The 19,423-nt window shown below is 38.7% G+C and overlaps 1 protein-coding gene across 2 annotated transcripts; it reads left to right on the top strand.

Annotated features, from left to right (window-relative positions):
* Nucleotides 1-111: 111 nt before the first annotated feature.
* Nucleotides 112-18,334, top strand: atp5f1c (ATP synthase F1 subunit gamma). Of its 2 annotated transcripts, XM_073066526.1 has the most exons (9): nucleotides 112-234; nucleotides 3,729-3,763; nucleotides 5,026-5,157; nucleotides 7,436-7,640; nucleotides 8,571-8,714; nucleotides 11,923-11,987; nucleotides 13,894-14,049; nucleotides 15,943-16,039; nucleotides 18,192-18,334. In XM_073066526.1, the coding sequence occupies exons 1-9, from the start codon at nucleotides 194-196 to the stop codon at nucleotides 18,193-18,195; spliced, it is 879 nt and encodes a 292-aa protein (XP_072922627.1). In that variant the 5' UTR covers nucleotides 112-193; the 3' UTR covers nucleotides 18,196-18,334. The 2 variants fall into 2 exon arrangements, with proteins under 2 accessions (XP_072922627.1, XP_072922628.1); XM_073066527.1 differs by lacking the exon at nucleotides 18,192-18,334 and having other exon boundaries at nucleotides 15,943-16,043.
* Nucleotides 18,335-19,423: the final 1,089 nt, after the last annotated feature.

The raw sequence follows: 19,423 nt of genomic DNA, 5'->3' as shown, positions 1-19,423 counted from the left end.
GAGGGGGCTAAAGCTGTTTGGTCGCATTTCTGGGAGTTGTAGTTGACAGCTAATTCAATTGAAGCGCAACAGAATGCGTGGACACTACAATTCCCGGAGGGCATTGCGGCGAGGACGGGTGCCGGGACGTGGGGACGGTGTACGACGCAGGCGCGTTTGCTGCGGGCTGACCTTCAGCGGTGGCGGATTCATCATGTTCACCAGAACAGGCGTCCTGGTTTTTGTGCCCCAATGGTAAATTGCAAAAAGCTAGCTCGGTCTGTCCGTGCAAATCATCGCGTTTTCCATCTCTCTCTTTGCTTCTAAATGGTGTGCTGCTGTGTGTTCATTTTAATTGTGAAGTTAGCTGACCGCAGGCAGGGTGAATCGGGTAACTAGGCCTGTGAGGAAGGATGGTGGAATAGGAGGTCTGCTTGCCGTTTAAGCTCGTTTACTTCAATTTTCCACTCAGATTTTGTTTGCTGCAATCTCCCTTTCCAGTCTTGACTGGGAAGGTCTTCCTTAGGATGTATCTGATTTCCAAAGAAAAGGTAAATAAATATGAAAAGCATCAAAATTAAGTAGTGTTCAGCATATCTGGCGGTGTCTGAAGGAAGAAAGACCTTTTATCTGGGACTCTAATCAATTTATTATGTATTGAGAGAAGGAAAAGACGATATAGCATCTTAAATTATGAGGGGCATAGATAGAATTCCTATTCCCCAAGATGGAAATGGTCTGATATAAGAGGGCATAGGTTTAAGGTGAAAGGAGAGAAGTTTATTTCCAGGACAAGTTTTTTTTTTACAGTGTGGTAGGTGACTGGGCCCTGCTGCCAGGTAGGAGCAGCTATGATGATGTTTATTTATTAGATAGGCACGTAGATAAATAGGGGTTGAAGGGATATTGCTCATGTGCAGGCATGGGGTGAGTCTAAATTGGTTAGCCCAGACATATCAGAAAGGCAGTGTCCATTATTAAGGACCTCCAGCACCCAGAACATGCCCATTTCTCACTGTTACCATCAGGTAGGAGGTACAGAAGCCTGAAGGGACATACTAAGCGATTCAGGAACAGCTTCTTCCCCTCTGTCATCCGATTCCTAAATGAACATTGAAGCTTTGGAAGCTACCTCACTTTTTTTTAATATACAGTATCTCTGTTTTTTGCATTTTTTTAAATCTATTCAATTTCATAATTGATTTACTTGTTTATTTATTATTATGTTTTATTTATTTTTTCTCTCTTTGCTAGATTATGTATTGTCATGTACTACTGCTGCTAAGATAACAAACATCACATGCCGGTGATAATAAACCTGATTCTGATTCTTATTTTGATATGGGCCAAAGGGTTTGTTCCCATCTTATAATATTTTGCATTCTGTTCTTAGAGTTAAGTAGAGTAATATGGGGATTAAGTTGCAAGAACAATCAATGGCCAAAACTAACCAATCAGTGGGCATGAATTCAGATCCCATCGTGAAAGTAGGGGCATTTAAATTCAAGTAATTCAATAAATAAAGAACTAAAAGTGTGTATCAATAATGGTAACTACAAAGCTGCTGAGTTGCTCTTTAGAGAAAGCAACCTGTTGCCCATACCTAGTGTGGAAATTACACAAGTGGTTGAATTATAATTGTCTTCTCAAATGGCCAGGAAACTTCTACATGCAGGGCAATTTGGAAGATTCAAGAAATCTTGATTGGATAAATAAAATGAACATCAGTATATACTATTAGTTAGACTGCATATGTCTTCATATTAAAGCAGTTCTACAGAGATCTTTGCTTCATTTGGGCTGCAGATGTAAACTCTCAAAGAAATTTTTTAAAATCCACTAATTTGATGCAAAATACTGAGGTAAGTGCAATTATAGATAAAACTAGGTGTTATTTTGCAATTCTGCTAGTAGAGAATAATTAGCCAAAATATAATTTTGAAATTGTGTAACATAAATCATTTACTTTTTTGGGAAAAAAATTCAGACCAGCAGAACAGGCTACTTGAGTAATACTTATTTCTTAGAGTAACTCTAAGAGTTGAAAGACTAAGAGCTTGGATGAGAGATCAGGTGGAATGCTTTCTCTGTCAGATAGTATAAACCACAATGATCTTCTATGCTGTAAAATTTTGTTCGTGTAGAAGTAGGTCACTGATGGATCCTTTGTTGCATTTGTTATTCTTTTTAACAAAAAAATCATTCAATATCATTGCAAAAATTGAAAATGTGTCAGAGATCTGCTTTAAAATTGGATAATAGATGACTAACAGTAATTGTTCTCAACAATGATAATGTTTTCACTTTGAAGATCAGTAATAGATATTGGGAGTAAGAGTTCTCATTTACATGCTTTTTCTGTTGAGGCTAAAGATTGCAGTTGTAAAGAAAGTTACTGCAAATATGTTTGGTTGGAAATACCTTGTACTTTAATGTGCACATACTTGTTTTAAAATATCCAAAGAAGCAACTGTCCATCTGGTCAATTTCATATGTAGTAGCCTGGGCTGCTCACCGTGGACTCTTAATCCCTTTATGTTTCCACCACCATCAGGAAGGTTTGCGGGGGGTGGGGGGGGGGGGGCTTCATTTCTTTCTTGAACAGAGGCCTAGCTGCTTCCCTTACTTCTGTGCACTCATTTGATTATCAAACTCATCCTCACACTTCGCTACTTTTCCTTTGACTTAACACTCACTTTCTTCAGGTGAAAAGTTGCTACAGAAGTCCCTTGGGTCCTAACTATGCCTGCTGCCTTATTGGAGTCCTTGCTCCAGACTTTTTTGGGCCCACTCTTTCAATTCTTTCTCCATTACACTGGGCATTTGCATTGGTGGTATATCCTGCACCCAGAAAGAACACAAAAAAAGATCACTTTTGCTGCCAATTTCCATCCTGTTCTCATGTTTCTGTTATCCATCTCTGACACTTTTCTTTCCCGTTCTATATCTTTATCTCAGGACTAGATAGAAACATAATTTACAAGCCCATAAACTTCCCCAACTAGCTAGACTGAACAACTTCTCAACAATGCTTCTGTAAGTTTTTTAGTCACTTCTTTGTCACTATTGTTCCATTGATGCACTTCACAACCTTCTGCCATGAACATCGAATATTTCTACTAAACTTAAACTGCTCACTCATCATTGCCTGTTATCCTCCTGATGACCATTTATTGCCCCCATTTGTAATGCTGTGCTAGTAGTCAGTATCCATGCTCCTTACCAATCTCTGTATGAACTGTTGTCTTGCACCTCACCACCATTGCAAACCAAATGTCCTTCCAGTTTTCCCGGAATTCTTCCACAGTTCTGAGGGAATATTCCTGACTCAAAGCTATAACTGTTTTTTCTTTCCATTCCACAGAGCTGCTTGACAGAATGAATTCTTCCAGCACAGATGTCTCCTCATGTAACTTGCTGGTGCATTTTATACAAAATATACCTATGTCATAATCAATACATTACAGTGCCATTAAACATTATGCCTCTTATTTTACATGGAACCCAACTTTTTTATTGCATCCTCAGAGTCAGGATTGCCAGCAGATAAATTGCTTTCTGTTGGCCTTTTGCTAGATTTTTCAGGTATAAACATGGATCTTTTAGATCTCAATGATCCCCATGAGCACAAGACCAGTTAATCTTATTGCAAAATTACCCTTTTTATCTTACTACATATACCCATATAACTCCAGGCTTGCATGTTTTATTTTAAGTTTTATGCTAATATCTATTCTGTTATGTTACAGGGGTCAAGTCCGAAACATGGCAACTCTGAAGGATAGTAAGTATCATATTTTTCTATGACAGAATATTGCTTTACTAATGATTTGTAAGATGCAGGTGTACATCGGAATAATATACTTGAGCTTTCAAAGATTTTAAGATTCCTGAAATGTAATGCTTAAAGGTTTCTGCATTGACACCTTGCTTGATGGAGCAATGTAACTGGTAAAGTTGGGTGTCAGATTGGAATTTCATACTGAGCGAGATCATGTTGAAAAGGCAAATTTTGTTAAGTAAAAATCTGAAGTACAACAGGTAACATTAGTGATCGAATCAGTTAATATTTCAACAGAGAAGGAATCACCTGATACTTCAGGTTGCTGATCTTCCTTCTGAACTGAAGGTATTAAGTTGCTTTCCCTATTTTTCACCATTTTCTGTCACCTTTTATATCTCCAGCATCCAGGATCATCTTGGTTCTAAAATGATATAAGCATTACTCATGAATCTTGGACATGTAAATTGTGGCTTCAATATATCTCACTGGGCAGCGTGGTAGCATAGGATTAGAGTAAAGCTTTATAGTGCCAGCGATCCTGATTGGGGTTCAATTCTCACCGCTGTCTGTAAGGTGTTTGTACATTCTCCCCATGACCATATGGGTTTCCTTTGGGTGCTCAGGTTTCCTCCCAGATTCCAAAGATATTTAGGTTAGGGTTATTAAATTGTGGCCATGCTATGTTGGCACTGGAAGCATGGCGACACTTGTGGGCTGCGCCCAGCAAAATCCTCGGACTATTGGTCTAAGGATTGTGCTGGAGGCAGCCCACAGGTGTTGTCATTTGTTAGTCATTGACGCAAATGGCACACTTCACTGTATATTTTGATCCACGTGTGACAAATACGTTTATCTTTTATCTTTATCTGCAATTTTTAAGCTTTACAATACGCTTAAAGATATTAATGACATGGTTGGCTCTCTTCTAATAAATTTTACCAAAAATAAATGAACATATCTTACATTCAAAACAAATATTTTGTATTGGGACGTGAATGAGGTTATTTTCTATTTTTAAAAAGAATGTAGGTTTCTGGTATATCAGTGGTATACTACATACTTTTCGTTACAAAAGCATAATCTGATTGCAGATCTCAAGTTTGCTCAGTTTAAATACATTTTCACTGCGGGCTAGTTGTGTAGTTTTGTGAGTCAGACAAAAGAAATTTCTGGCAAAATTTCATTAAAAAAGCTATTACAGTTAATATTGCATAGTAGTGTCAATATAAAAACTATCTGGTAATATATTTGTCTGTTTTCAGTTACCAGGCGCTTGAAGTCTATCAAGAATATCCAAAAGATCACCCAGTCCATGAAAATGGTGGCTGCAGCAAAATATGCAAGAGCTGAGAGGGAACTGAAGCCAGCAAGAGTTTATGGAACAGGAGCTCTTGGTATGATAACTGCAGCATGCAATTTCACTTTAGAGTTGTGGAAGAGATTGTCTTCAGAGTCATGGATTTAACCTCTGTGGCAGATAACATTCAGCTGAATATTTTTTGCAGAATTGCCATGTATGTAGTATTTTGAGGGGCAGGAGACAAGCACAAATCTGTGGTCTTATTCACTGCACGCTTTTTCCACTGAGGTTGAGTAAGACTAGAACTGAACGCCATAGGTTTAGGGTGAAAGGTGAAATGTTTAAGGGGAACCCGAGGAAGAACTTCTTTGCTCAGGGTGGTACAAGTGTGGAACAAGCTGCAAGCTGAAGTGGTGGATGTGGGTTCGGTTGCAACATTTGAGAGAATTTTGGATTAGTACATGGATGGGAGTGGTATAGAGTGCTATGTCCAGGTGCAGGTCAATAGGACTAGTCAGAATAACAATTTGGCATGGACTAGATGAGCCAAAAGGCCCCTTTCTGTGCTGCTGTGCTCCTTGATTCTATGAACATAAAAGCAGCAAACCCAAAATGCTGGAGGAACTCAGCACATTGACAAGATCTATGGAGATGAATAAATGGTCAACTTTTTCAGGCTGGGGCTCTTCATTAGAGCTGGAAAGGAAGGGAGAAGAATCCAGATTCAATTATGCCTTTTTGCTGTCAGAACTAAAATAAATTGGTTTGCTAATGTAACACCTTAAATAATTTCATTAATTTGAAAGCGACTATTAATTTCTCATTAGTCCAATAGGGAAGGGGTAGATTATATAAGCGGATAATTATAGGCCATTCTATGGTTATGACAGGTTTTCTTTACTGAAAGCTGTTCACAACTCAGACAGTTCACATTGGAAATCCAGTTGCCTGGCAATATATTTAAACAAAAACATGGACAAGCCATGGTCAAAACGAAGTTAAACTGGAGTGTCTAGCTCAACTATTAAGACATTGCCACAAATTGAATTTCCACATGGCAGAAGGTGCATGCAGCAGGTGGCAAATCCATCCCCCAAGTCTCCTAAATTGTTGTTCATGTGTATCAGCTGTATAAAACAGGTGATTATAACTTGGGCAGCTCCTGTAAACAGTGACTCGTAATACAAATGAAGTTCTTTTGCTGCACAATCCAGTCTGCATCATTTGGGAGATTCTCACTGCCTTTTTTGTGATTTCTAGCACATTTTGTGCTCCAGGTATGTTATATAATAATAATATATAATGGATCTGAATAAAGCAGAGATATCAAGCATGCCAGCACAATCAGGAAACTAGCAGTCAAATGGGCAAAGATGTTTTGGATAATAGTTCCATTCATTTAAAACTTTCTCTCAAACCTACTCATGTTAAGTTCAGTCAAGAGTATTGTCATTGCTCTCCATGCCTTTGTGGCAAATCAGGCAGCAGCCTTAGCATTTGTCTGTTTTTTATGAGGCCATTACTCACTCAATGCTTAACCCAGCACAGATCAGATGAAAAGCTTGCAAGGAGCCGGCCGGATTTGAACCCGGGACCACTCACCTCGAAGTCCAGTGTGAGTGTAAGTGGGATCCATGTCACAGAAAGCAAGCAGGAAAAGATTCTGCTGCTGAGAGTAAACAAAGCACTTGGGCAGCAATGTGAGATGCGCATATGATTGAATGGATTGTTATCTAGTAGGATGTGGCTATAACATAGGCAATGCCTACTGTTCATCCTTAATTGCCCTTGAGAAGGATGTGGTGACAGCTGAATGGGTTGCTGAGCTATTTCAGAGGGAACTAAATATCAACCACATAAAGGCTGGGTAGGAAAGCTAACAGATTTCCACCTCTAAGAGCATCATTGAGAAGTGTAGTATTCCAGTGCCATTCCATTGGGAGTAGTGTCATTGTAAGTGGTTTGGCAGTTATTGAAGGACATTCAGAGCATTGAAACTGATGATCAAACAAAGTTATCCTGGCTGGATTTTTTTTAATTTAATTATGTGTCTCAGTCTTGGTAAGCTAATCCCTGCAAGCATTGAGAGATTTGTTTTGTGGCATGTATATGCATCTTGAGAAATACCTTGTAGCTGTGTGTGCTTGCTATTTCTCTTACTACAAGACTTGAAACTGGAGTCTATAGCTGGTAGGTCTTCAGCTTACCCAATATCTGTTTTTTTCCCCATTATAGAGCAATTTATAGGATCTTACTGGCTTGCAAGCTTGATGTTTTAAATAATTGATCTTATCACCAGAAGCAACTTACAACTGTTTTTATACAGCACTGCATAGATGCAACCTTTTAACACTGGCTCTATTTCTCCCAAGCTCTGTATGAGAAAGCAGAAATTCAACCTCCTGAAAACCAAGCCAGACACCTGATTATTGGAGTATCCTCTGACCGTGGTCTATGTGGTGGGATCCACAGTAATGTTGCTAAAAACATAAGGAATCAAATACAGGAATTGACTTCTGCAGGTAAAGAGATCAAGGTGGCTACTGTTGGGGACAAGCTAAGAGCACTGCTGTATAGGTAAGTATATCGTGGCTTTGTGAAAATACATCCTTAAAAAATATGAAGTTGGTAGTGTTTTAGCCAAAAGCACATTATGCTGGTCTTTTGGTATAAATGTTTATTAAATTTGATTTCAGTGTTATTTTAGTAGAGGTGTTAGTTTGTCATCCTAAGTGCTTTACTGTACTCTTTAACAAAGTAATAAAATGCGAATAGTTTAAATATTTATTTTCCAGAGTATCACTTTAAGACCTGTGTTAGGTTTCTTTGATTTCTGCCCTGATATATAGTGCAGAAACAGGATCTTCAGCCCAACTGATTGATGGCAATCAAGATGCCAACCTGAGCTACACCTATTTGTCTGCATTTGGCCCATGCAAGTTCCTGTGTTGGACAGATATTACTTGTTGGATCGATATTCAGTACATTACGCTCCCCAAATTTAAACTGAAGATTGAGTATTCATATTTTCAGAGTGAAGAATTGGGACGATCTTTAAGATTTCTTACAAAACATTAATTATATATTTGAATGGGCATTGTCATTATTGAAACAAACAAGGACTACCTGCAAAATAATTTTGAGTTCATTTACTCTTTTTTGTAAGGTACAGTTCCACTGATTTATAGCGGTAACAATCTTCAATTACAATAGGCTAAAGATTTATATAAGTTGTAAAATCAAATTCAAAAAGTATTGAGAAGTTAGCATATAATTGTATGAGCTGCCAGACTTCTAACTTTCCCATCCACCTGGTTTCACCTATTACCTTCCAGCTCATCCTCCTTTCTCTCCCTCCACCTTTTCATTCTGCTGTCTGCTTCCTTCCTTTCCAGTTCTGAAGAAAGGTCTTGGCCTGAAACATTAACTGTTTATTAATTTCCATAGATACTGTCTGACCTGTTGAGTTCTGTGTGTGTATGACCTGGATTTTGTTTTAAATTGCAGAAATTATGGAGACAACCTCCTGTTGATGTTTAAGGAAGTGGGCCGGAAACCACCAACATTTGGTGATGCTTCATTCATTGCCATTGAGCTCCTCAACTCGGGCTTTGAGTTTGATAAAGGCTCTATTATTTTCAACAGATTTAAGTAAGTTTCTCAGAGTGAATGTATAAATGCTATTTTAAAATTTCTGCCTCAAAACCTGTACCTTGCTTGTAGAACAGTACAGAACAGAGGCAGGCCATTTGGCCCACAATGTTTTGCCAAACTAGCTATAAAGCAAATCAAAAACAACCAGACATTAATTCTCCTATCTACACCATGTTCTTATCCCTCCACCTTCCTTACCTCCATGCTAAGCTTCTACTAATGTTATGTATCCCGTAACTGGATCACTTACCAGCAAAGATAGAGAGGTCCGCTGAAGTCTGATGGTACCATTTTCAAACGTTTTTATTTATAAAGGGGCACAAAAGTAAGGTTAATAAACATTCAGATACCATAAGTCGTCAATACTCAATCTAAAGCGCAGGTATAGTAATAACCAATAAGAAATAAACTCTATCGTTGTCTAGGGGTAATGTATATATTGTCCGCTGTATATCTGAAAGTCTCTTGCGGTCACTGCAGTTCCACCAGCTGCCGTCTTTTGTGGTGTCGCATTGGTGCACTTTTGTTAGAAAGAGAGAGAGAGAGATTGAATGAAACAGTTACCCGCCGGGTTTTTCCAACCTTTTTGGAGTTAAATTCTGTCTTTTGTCTCGTTGGGGAATGGACACTCACTTGTGGCCTCCCCTGTAGCTAAGCCGTTCTCTCGTGGTGAGGTCGCCAATCCCAGGCAAGGAAAAGACGCACACGAACCCCACCACCGGCTGTCGCAGGATTTCTAGCGTGTCTTCTGGTGCGTCTGGGGGGCCGTCTTTACAACCCCTCTTTTATCTGAACTCACGGGGTCTCGGATGTCAATCAGGTTGGGATGCTGCAATCTCTCTCCATCTCTCCACCCACGTTGCCCTGAGGGTATACACGTAGTACAGTTCCCAATTCACAAAGGTGTCTCCACGAGACAATGACCACCGGCACCAGCTTTGCCTCGCCGTGAAACGAGGAACACCGCACGTATCTCTCTGTTCTCTTGGGTCATTGACCCCCCCCCCTTCACTAGGGCTCTGGTGATTCTCACAAAGGAGGGGGCTGGGATCATAACACTAACATATTTGCTTCCATCTCCGTATCAGGTAGCACATTCCAGGCATCTACAACACGGAGTAAAAGAACGTCCCTCATATCCCCCTCGAACCTATCCTCTCTCACCTTCTATGCATGCCCTCTGGTATTAGGTATTTCAATCCAGGGAAACAGATACTCCCTGTCCACTCTATCTATGCCTTTCATAATCTTGTAGACCTCTAGCAGTAGTACCACTGCCTCAGCATCTATCATCAAAGATCCCCACCTCTCTAAACATTCAAGCTACTTTCATCTTTCCATCCCCATCCTTCCTTCTAATAGGAACATGCCTTTCCTATACTCTGTGCCATTGATCTTTAAACACCCTCCACATGTCTAATGTGGACTTGCCAGAGAAAAGTTGTTCCCAATTAAAACTTCGTGGTTCCTGCCTAATGCCTGCATAATTTGCCCTACTCCAATTTAAAACTCTTCTCACGAGGACCATGCCTGCCCTTGTTATAGCTATCCTGAAAGTTAAGGAGTTGTGGTCATTGTTGCTTAACTGTTCATCCACTGAAAGGTCAGTCATCTGGCCAGGCTCATTACCCAACACCAGGTCCAGTATGGCTCCTCCACTCATTCGACTGTCCATACAGTATATTGATTTATGAAATGTTCCAGAATACACTTAACAAAATCATGTTTTTATTTTTTAATTCTCCCTGCATTCTCATCAATCTCCTTACTTTCTGCCATTCACCTACACACTAAGGAAGTCCCAGTTTATATTAGGGAAGTTGAAGTGCCCCCATGACAACAGCCCTATTATTTTTGCACATTTCCTTAATCTGATTACATGTGTGTCTCAGATGTCCCCGTGGCTCTGTAGTACAGTCCCCTCGGTGTGATCGCACCTTTCTTGTTACTGAGTTCCACCCATATGGATTTCGACCCTTACATTGTCTCTCCTAAATGCAGCTGTGATATTATCCCTAATTACTAGTGTAACCTTACCACCATCTCCTATCTTTTCTAAAACTTCTAAGACCAGAGCCTTAGAATAAAGGGGTGTCCTTTTAGAATGGAGATGAGGAATTTCTTTAGCCAGTGAGCAGTGAATCTGTGGAATTCATTGCCACAGGCAGCTGTGGAGGCCAAGTCTTTATGTATACTTAAGGCAGAGGTTGATAGATTCTTGATTGATCAGGGCATGAAGGGATATGGGGGCAGCAGGGGGGAAAGCCAGGAGATTGGGGCTGAGAGAAAAAATGGATCAGCCATGATGAAATGTCAGTAGAGACTTGATGGGTCAAATGGCCTAATTCTGCTCCTGTATCATATGGCCTAATGGAAAACCTGGTGCATTAATCACCCATTCCTGCCCCTCTCTCAACTAAATTTCAGACTCTGTGAAATTTTACTTCATTGTAACTCAATGCAGCTATCCAATTAGCTTCATAATCACTATCAGAGCTCTCCAAGGACTTGCCTTGCTGATAATATTTGCAGGCACATGGCTTGCTTCAATTATATTCAAGAAAAATTCTAACTCACTGTCTCCTTCAGCATCTGAGCAATGGGATAATTGGTTTATTATTGTTACAGTGAAAGTCATTTGTTTTTGCATGCTAGCCATTCAGATCCTTTCACAAGTAGAAGGGAAAAGCAATAACAGAAACTAGTGCATTCCAGTCCTGATGAAAGGTCTTGGCTCGAAACATGGACTGTTTACTCTTCCATAGATGCTGCCTGGCCAGCTGGGTTCCTTCATTTTATGTGTGTCGCTCTAGATTTCCAGCATCCACAGAATCTCGTGTTTGTGGAACAGAAACTGATGTTACAGCGAAAGTGCAGTGCAGGCATGACAAAGTAGGTTGTGAGGTCAAGAATCAATCTTATATATGGGGTCCGTCATATTGTACAAAGTGTCTGAATGTAAAACAAAAACATTCAGCTCTAACAAGAGAAAGCATTAACATGAAAGCAACATGAAGTTACTCATTCTTATGTACTATTCAAAACTGACTCGTAAGACAGACTATGGTGCTGAACTTGGCCATTGAAGAACCTTTACGTACTTTCAGGAACAGGCAATGTCAATGCACTTAGCTAAGCAATCCTCTAAAGATTGCCCATTATCCTTACCTTGAATATTGTCACGATTGAATTATTTTGTTTTTAGATCTGTGATTGCATACAGGACTGAAGCACAGCCAGTGTTCTCCTTTGACGCTCTGTCAGGTTCTGGTGAGTAAATGTGCTGTCTACAAAATAATTAAATGAATTTACTATTACAAGTTTATAAAAAAAATAATTGAAGCGGAGAGAAGAGGCATGATATCTCAATTTGTACTGCATTAAAAAGTCATAGAGTATACAACATTATTGCATGGAACGGTCCCCACAATATAGGATCTTTTAACTTACTCTAAGCTCAATCTAACCCTTCTCTCCATTTTTCTATTATCATGTGCCTTTCTAACAGTTTATGTGTATTTGCCTCTTCTACTTCCCCTGGCAGGGCATTCCACACACCCACCACTCTGTAAAGAACTTAACCATGACATCCCACATACCTTAAGAAATTACGTCCCCTTGTATTAGCAATTTTCATCCTGGCAAAAGGTCTCTAGCTATCCACTTGATCTATGCCTAGCCATTTGAGTTTCATATTTATTACTTTGGTGCAAGTTTGTGGGCAGATTCTGTTGACAAAGCATGTACCATTCTTCCTGTTTAAATTTCAAACTGTTCAGGTCTTGTGTCTCCCATTCTGAATGATTTGTGCTGTGTGACTCAGTTTACAGTGAGTAGGTACACATTTATTCCTTTGATTGGTGGAAGCTGACAGTGTGATACCCATAACACGGTCTGTTCATAGGAGTTCTAGAATTGTTGAGTATTGGAAGAATCGGTAAATACAGGTTTCCCCCGCTATTTGAAGGTATAACACTCCTATGAAACTGTTTGTAAGCCGAAATGTCGTAAAGCGAAGAAGCAATTACCAATAATTTATATGGAAAAGGTTTTTGAGCGTTCCCAGACCCAAAAAATAACCTACCAAATCATAACAAATAACACACAAAACCTAAAATAACACGAACATGTAGTAAAAGCAGGAATGATATAATTATACAGCCTATATAAAGTAGAAATATTGTATGTATGGTGTAGTTTCACTTATCAAATTTGGGAAGACAGCGAGCCAAAATCGATATGGAGAAAAAAAATCGGCGTGTACGCTCATATATGCATGCGCACACAACTGTCTGCACAAGGCTTCACGGTCATGCTAGTCTTTTCAGGGTAAACACACGTATAAAGTGGGCGTCTTTTTTTCATAAAAGCGAAAATCCTCTGGTTAGCGAAAACAGGTACTAATGTAGGTCTTTCGTAACAGTGAGTTGTCGTAAAGCGAACGTTCGAAAAACGGGAGCCACCTGTATCTATTAGGCTCCTCATTGGGTGATTGATAATATGTTGGAAATTGTAATCTTTTATGATCCTGTGTACTAAGTTGAGATCCCATTAAAAATTGTTGGAATACTGGGTTATCATCTAGGCCCAAGGAAGCATAGGTTATAAGCTATTAAGAGAGCTAGTCACTCTTTCATGAATCTTCCATGCACCAAGTTTCTTGATGCTGAATGTAAGATGCAGTTCTTTTGAATATCTTTCACAATTTAGAGAAAGTTTACTTTTTATGATAAATAGTGACCAGTTCATTTGGTAATTATTTCCTTTAAATTTATTAATTTTGAATTATGTATGTTTATGCATAGTGGAACTGATTTCTGAATTTCATAATAAAAAGTATTTACAAGAATTAACTATATAATGCCTTTTTATTCTTACATTTATAGCAGTGCATTTCATGTTAAATTACATTTATTAAATCAATAGCACTGTGTCCCCCTGAAGTGGTACATTACTACAACAAATGAGGGGCTTCCTCACCCAGCCATGACAAACACATGATCATAAAGCCTAAATGTGTTTAATTATACTTAAATTTTGTGTGTTGGGATCCATGAGAGATATATTACACAAAATGTGGAATATGATGGAAATTTTTTCAGATGATGGAGTGTTATTTTACTTGTACACGGTGGAAATAACCTGGCTATTAACCATATTTTAATTACATTTCTAGAGAACATGAGTGTTTATGATGACATTGATGCTGACGTTCTGCGGAACTACCAAGAGTTCTCTCTGGTGAACATCATTTACTTCGGGTTAAAGGAGTCCACTACAAGTGAGCAGAGTGCCAGGATGACTGCCATGGATAGTGCCAGCAAGAATGCCGGTATGAAAGTTGCATCAATTTAGATGGTTTAGTTTAACATACTTATCTACTGAAAAGATGAGCTGTTATGGCAAATGAAGATTCACATTCCGGGTACCTGGTGCGCAGCATATTAACCGTTCTGGACAGGTGACATAAGGAGCATTACAATTCATCCTGAGGTTCCTGGATTTAAAAAGAAGAAACTTTTTGATTCAGTAATTTGTGAACATTCTGAGAGGGCATGGGTTAGGGCGGGCCATGATTGACTAGTGATTTGTGCAGTCTGAATGCCTGCATGACCTTTGTATGACACAAAAAAGCAGGCAGTGCCAACACAGACATATCCAAGAAAAAAAAAGAATCTGTACCTTCAGAAGCATTTAAAGTTAATTCTGGTGAAGAGGGAGAGTATCTTTCTGACCTTGCCGTGTTCATACTGTTTTGTGACAAGAAAGACTTGTATCTCCTCGGTAGAATGGAGTTTCTGAAGAAGCAGGTTGGAGGGAGGATGATTCTAGTCTTGCATCTCATGGTTGTTTGGATTGCTTTTCTTTTGTTCCACATGTTGACTGTGTTGTGTTAAGGTAGATATTCATTTTGTTTCTAAACTTTTCTAAATTGTGCATTTAAATTTGAGAAGCCCTTATCAGGGTAATATCATAAGTCCAAAATATTCCTGTACTACTTATTCTCATTGGGCATCTCTAACTGCGCCCAAGCATTGCTGTCCAATGTAATCCTGCATCCACGTTCAGCATTGCATTCATTCTTTAACACCAGAGTGCCGTGGTAGCGTAGCAGTTAGTGCGACGCTATTACAGCTCAGGACATCAGAGTTTCAAGTTCAATCCCAGCATTCTTGGTAAGGAGTCTGTATATCCTCTCCATGGAATGCATGGGTTTTCTCTGGAAGCTCCGGTTTCCTCCCACAGTCCAAAGATGTACCGGTAGGTTAATTGATCATTGTAAGTTCTGTGATTAGGTTGGGTTTAATCAGAGGCTGCTGGGTATCACAGCTCGAAGGGCCAGAAGGGCCTATTCAATGCTGTAGCTCTAAATAAAAATGTATGATGTTATATTTCAAAATAGGCTGGTTCAGCTGTCAAAACTCTGGTACCCTGGGTTATATCTTTGAAGATTGTTATCCCTTGAGCCCACCTTACTCTACAATTACTCCTCTCCTCCCTGCCCCCTCCACATGCTTTGCCTCTGTAATTCTGAGTAGAGGAGAGGTGCTTGCCACCAGGATGGGAAACTTGGAGGAATGAAATGCCATCTATTCAACTCTTAGAACCCTTGCACTTTTAGTCTGCCTCACCGCCTTCACGCAGTAGTTTAATCTGGCATTTTATGTATCTCCTTGTCCTGCAGCTTGGATGAGATGTGTTTGCAATTGATCATTTGTCTCAAATGTTGACTTTCCAGAGAGGGGTAATGTTTGAACAGATTTAATGTGAAAGCAAATAGTTTCAGGTAACTTGTCACTGTTGGTTGATAAGTGTTTTTTTTAATATAAAATGCAGAATATGAGGCAGCATGTAGCAGTTGGTGCATTGCTATACGTGCCAGCAATCACCAATCAGGGTACAAGTTCATGCTAATGTTTGTAAGTTTGTACAGTCAGCCCATGATCCCATGGGTTTCTACCATATTCTAAAGTGTACATTTAGGGTTAGTAAGTATGGAAGTATGACAACACTTGTGGACTACCTGCACAATCCTCCCTGATTTGATTTGACATCAACGATACATTTCACTGTATGTTTCAATGTACATGTGACAAAGTTAATCTTTTAATTTTATCTTTGAATATTATTTATTGTAAAAAAAAAAGCAGAGTTCCAAATGTTGGATAATGAATTGATAAAGGGATAAAGGAAATAATGTGACCTATTATATTCTTTATTTTAGCTGAAATCATTGACAAGCTAACATTGACATACAACCGCACTCGCCAGGCTGTCATTACCAAGGAACTTATTGAGATTATCTCTGGTGCTGCTGCTCTGTAAGTATTGTGCTGAACATGGTTGTGAATTATTGTATAGTGGAAAAAAATAATAAACTAAAGAACCAAGAAGAAATATATACTGAAAAATCAAATCAAGGCTGTAGGTCAAATCTAGATCCTAGAATGTAAAGGTTTTATTTCAGAATAATTAAATTAAATTTTAGGCCACAAACTTTGTTAGACCTTGATTGTCTTGAATACCTCAGGCCTTGCAAAATAATTATTGTCGTATAAGTCAGATAGTCTTAGCCACTTCATTAGCCAGTTAGGTCATTAAAAAAAAATCAAACTTACGTTGCATTACAGTAAAATAATGGCAACTATTTTTGGTCCAAAATGAGTGTATTTTGACTCTTCCATAAGATTACAGAAATTTACGATAAAAATGTACAGCCAGAAATTTCACTTGATGGAATTTGTGTTTTTCTTGCAAGAACCAAGAACCACCATTGTGCCACTACCTGCAGGAAGTCAGCAGGTCAGGCAGCATCAATGGAAAAGAATAACCAGTTGACGATTTGGGCCAAGATTCTTGGTCAGGACTGGAAAGGAAGAGCAAATACATCAAAATAAAAAGCTCTTCTTGCCCCTCCTCCACCTTTTTATTCTGGCATGTTCTCCCTTCCTTTCCAGTATTGGCGAAGGATCTCGACCAGAATCATCGACTGTTCATTTATTTTCATAGATGTTGCCTGATCTGTTGAATTCCTCCAGCACCTTGTGCGTATTGCTCTGGATTTTCAGCATTTGCAGAATCTCTTGTGTTTATATTTAATACTCCTTTTCAAATGCCTATTTTCTTTGAAACAAGAATTTGCAACTTAAGATTGTTTTGTGCCTGGGATTCCATGCACAAAATAATTTCTACAATGTTCTTTTTGTGGCTGATTTCTCTCTCTCTCTTTTCACATTCTCTTGTGTTCTTCGGAAGAAACGTTCTTAGAACACCTTTCATAATCTTGAATGTTTTGATCATGTAGGAATTCTGCTTCTCACTCTATTTAAATTTTACCAATTAAGTTGCTTTCCCTTTCCTCGTCTCAGATATATTCACATATATACAATTAATTGAATCCGGCATCTAACTTTCTATTTTACATCGTTCTTAGTAGTTTACCTTGGTGTGTGTCTACTTATTATGTGCCCCCATCTGGTTATGTTAACTCTATATGTTAATTCATCACTTGAGATTTGTGTGGCATTAAATTATATTCAGTTAGAGGTTATTTGTACCTTATTATAGTTATACTGAATGAACACTGCTGCGATTAAATTACACACCTAGATATAATGCCCTAATTAAATTGCTTATCATGAACCTTGCATTGTCTGTCATCTATCGCAATGGACTGGTTCATTTGATGACAGTGTGTTTTAAGTGAGCACTCTCACTCCTGGGCCCTGGTGCCTGCTGCTAGACTCTCGACTACCCTATTCCAGATCTACTTGTTTCTGCGGCAGACCCCCCAAACCAAACTAATCAATTCCTATAGAAATTGAAACAACCAATTGCAGTGCACCAAGAGATGCACTGAAGAAAAGGTAGTTATTGTGAGTAACGCAATGTAAATATTATTTTTGAGCTGTTTTGTCTGCATCTGCAATTTTCGTAGAGCTTTGCACACCGCTTTTAGTATCTGCTACTTTGAGCTTAATTTAGCTATTGTCACAACTGCATTGCATGTATAACTTCATGAATCATTACTGTTTTTTTGTTTCTATGATTTCAAGGAGTTTTTAAACTTGTAGCAACATATAATCCATAGAGGTAATGGTTTATTCTTGCTAATTGTTATTTTTAGTACACATGGAAAAAAGAAAAAAACCTGCTGTGTTAATTAAAAAATTGGTAGTAATGTGTGTGATAGTTATGCTTCTAGGAATTCAAGCTTTGGTAGATAGAAAAAGAATAATCAAACTTTATTACAATTGTAGTTGTAAATTTAATTAGCAATGCAATTAGAAGTGCTAAGGCACAAAAGGCAGATCACATTTTGGATGTGTAAAATAAATACTTATTTTAAATGGTATTGAAGTGATTAAATTTTTGATCTGCCTAGACTGGGGGGGGAAAGCTATAAGGTTTGAAAACACATTTTGTCTTCAGGCAGGAAATAATCTTATGAGGTTTGCATTGTTGAATTTTCAGGTAACAATGACGATCCAGAAAGACCTAAATGAAAAAGAATGAAAGCCCCCCTGTTGGAAGATTATGATATGGAATTTCTACTGAATTTGTGGAAATCTAAAGTTTGTAAATTATGATACAATAAAACCTGACAGTGAATGACTCATTTTTGTATTATATCTTTCATTGCTAACAGGTAGATAGTTTTCTTTGAGAGTAGCATTATATAAATCATTACCAAGAGTCTTACTGAGATTAGCCCACTGATATTTCATGAAACGTAATTGTTGATATCTCAATAAACTGCATTTTTCTTAACACTCATGGTCACTTACTCAGTGAATCCGTATTTTACAAGCATGTGCTCAGGGAATACTTGCTTCAAGGAAAATCAAAAGGAAGGATCATTTACCCGCATGGTATTCAGGTTGTACGATACCGGTGGAGGGTTCAAAAGAAGTTTTACACTGGTTCTTGGACTCAGTTGTTTAATTATTTTCACCCATGCTGGAGGTAGTTACAGTACATCCTTTTGGTTAAAACTGATTTTTTCAAGGACTATTTGTGGCACACATATGGGTGCTCCACAGAGAGCGGGAGTAAGGAAAAGGGGAAACCGGGAGTATGCAATAATCCGCAGGGAATCAACTGGAGGAAGTCTTAACGTGGGCAGTGAAGTGTGACAGTGGAATCAACTAGAGGAGTCTGCAGCAAATCAGAAGCAGTTTTATTATCACTGATATGTCGTGAAATTTGTTTTATAGCAGTAGTACAGTGCAATACATTTTTAAAAATTACATAAATATTCTAAAAATTAGTGCAAAAAGAAGTAAAAAAGTGAGATAGTGTTCATGGATTGGTTCATTGTATCAAAAATATGATGGCATAGGAGAAGAAGCTGCTTCTAAAATAGTAAATGTGTGTTTTCAGGCTCCTGGGCATGTCCCAGTTGGTGAGAGGTCCTAATGATGGATGCTGCCCTTTTGAGGCATCGCCTTTTGAAGATGTCCTTGATGGTGGGGAGGCTACAATCTATAGGACAATGGGGATATAATCAATATCAGTAAGACAAAGGAGCTGATTGTGGACTTCAGGAAGGGTAAAACGAAGGAACACAGAGGGATCAGAAGTGGAGAGAGTGAGCAGCTTCAGGTTCCTGGGCATCAAGATCTCTGGAATCTAACCTGGTCCTGACATCTTGATGTAGTCATAAAGAAGGCAAGACAGCGGCTATACTTTATTAGGCGTTTGAA

Source organism: Hemitrygon akajei, chromosome 14 (assembly GCF_048418815.1).
Source record: "Hemitrygon akajei chromosome 14, sHemAka1.3, whole genome shotgun sequence".
Lineage (NCBI taxonomy): Eukaryota > Metazoa > Chordata > Chondrichthyes > Myliobatiformes > Dasyatidae > Hemitrygon > Hemitrygon akajei.
This window is presented reverse-complemented; position numbering and strand designations above follow the sequence as displayed.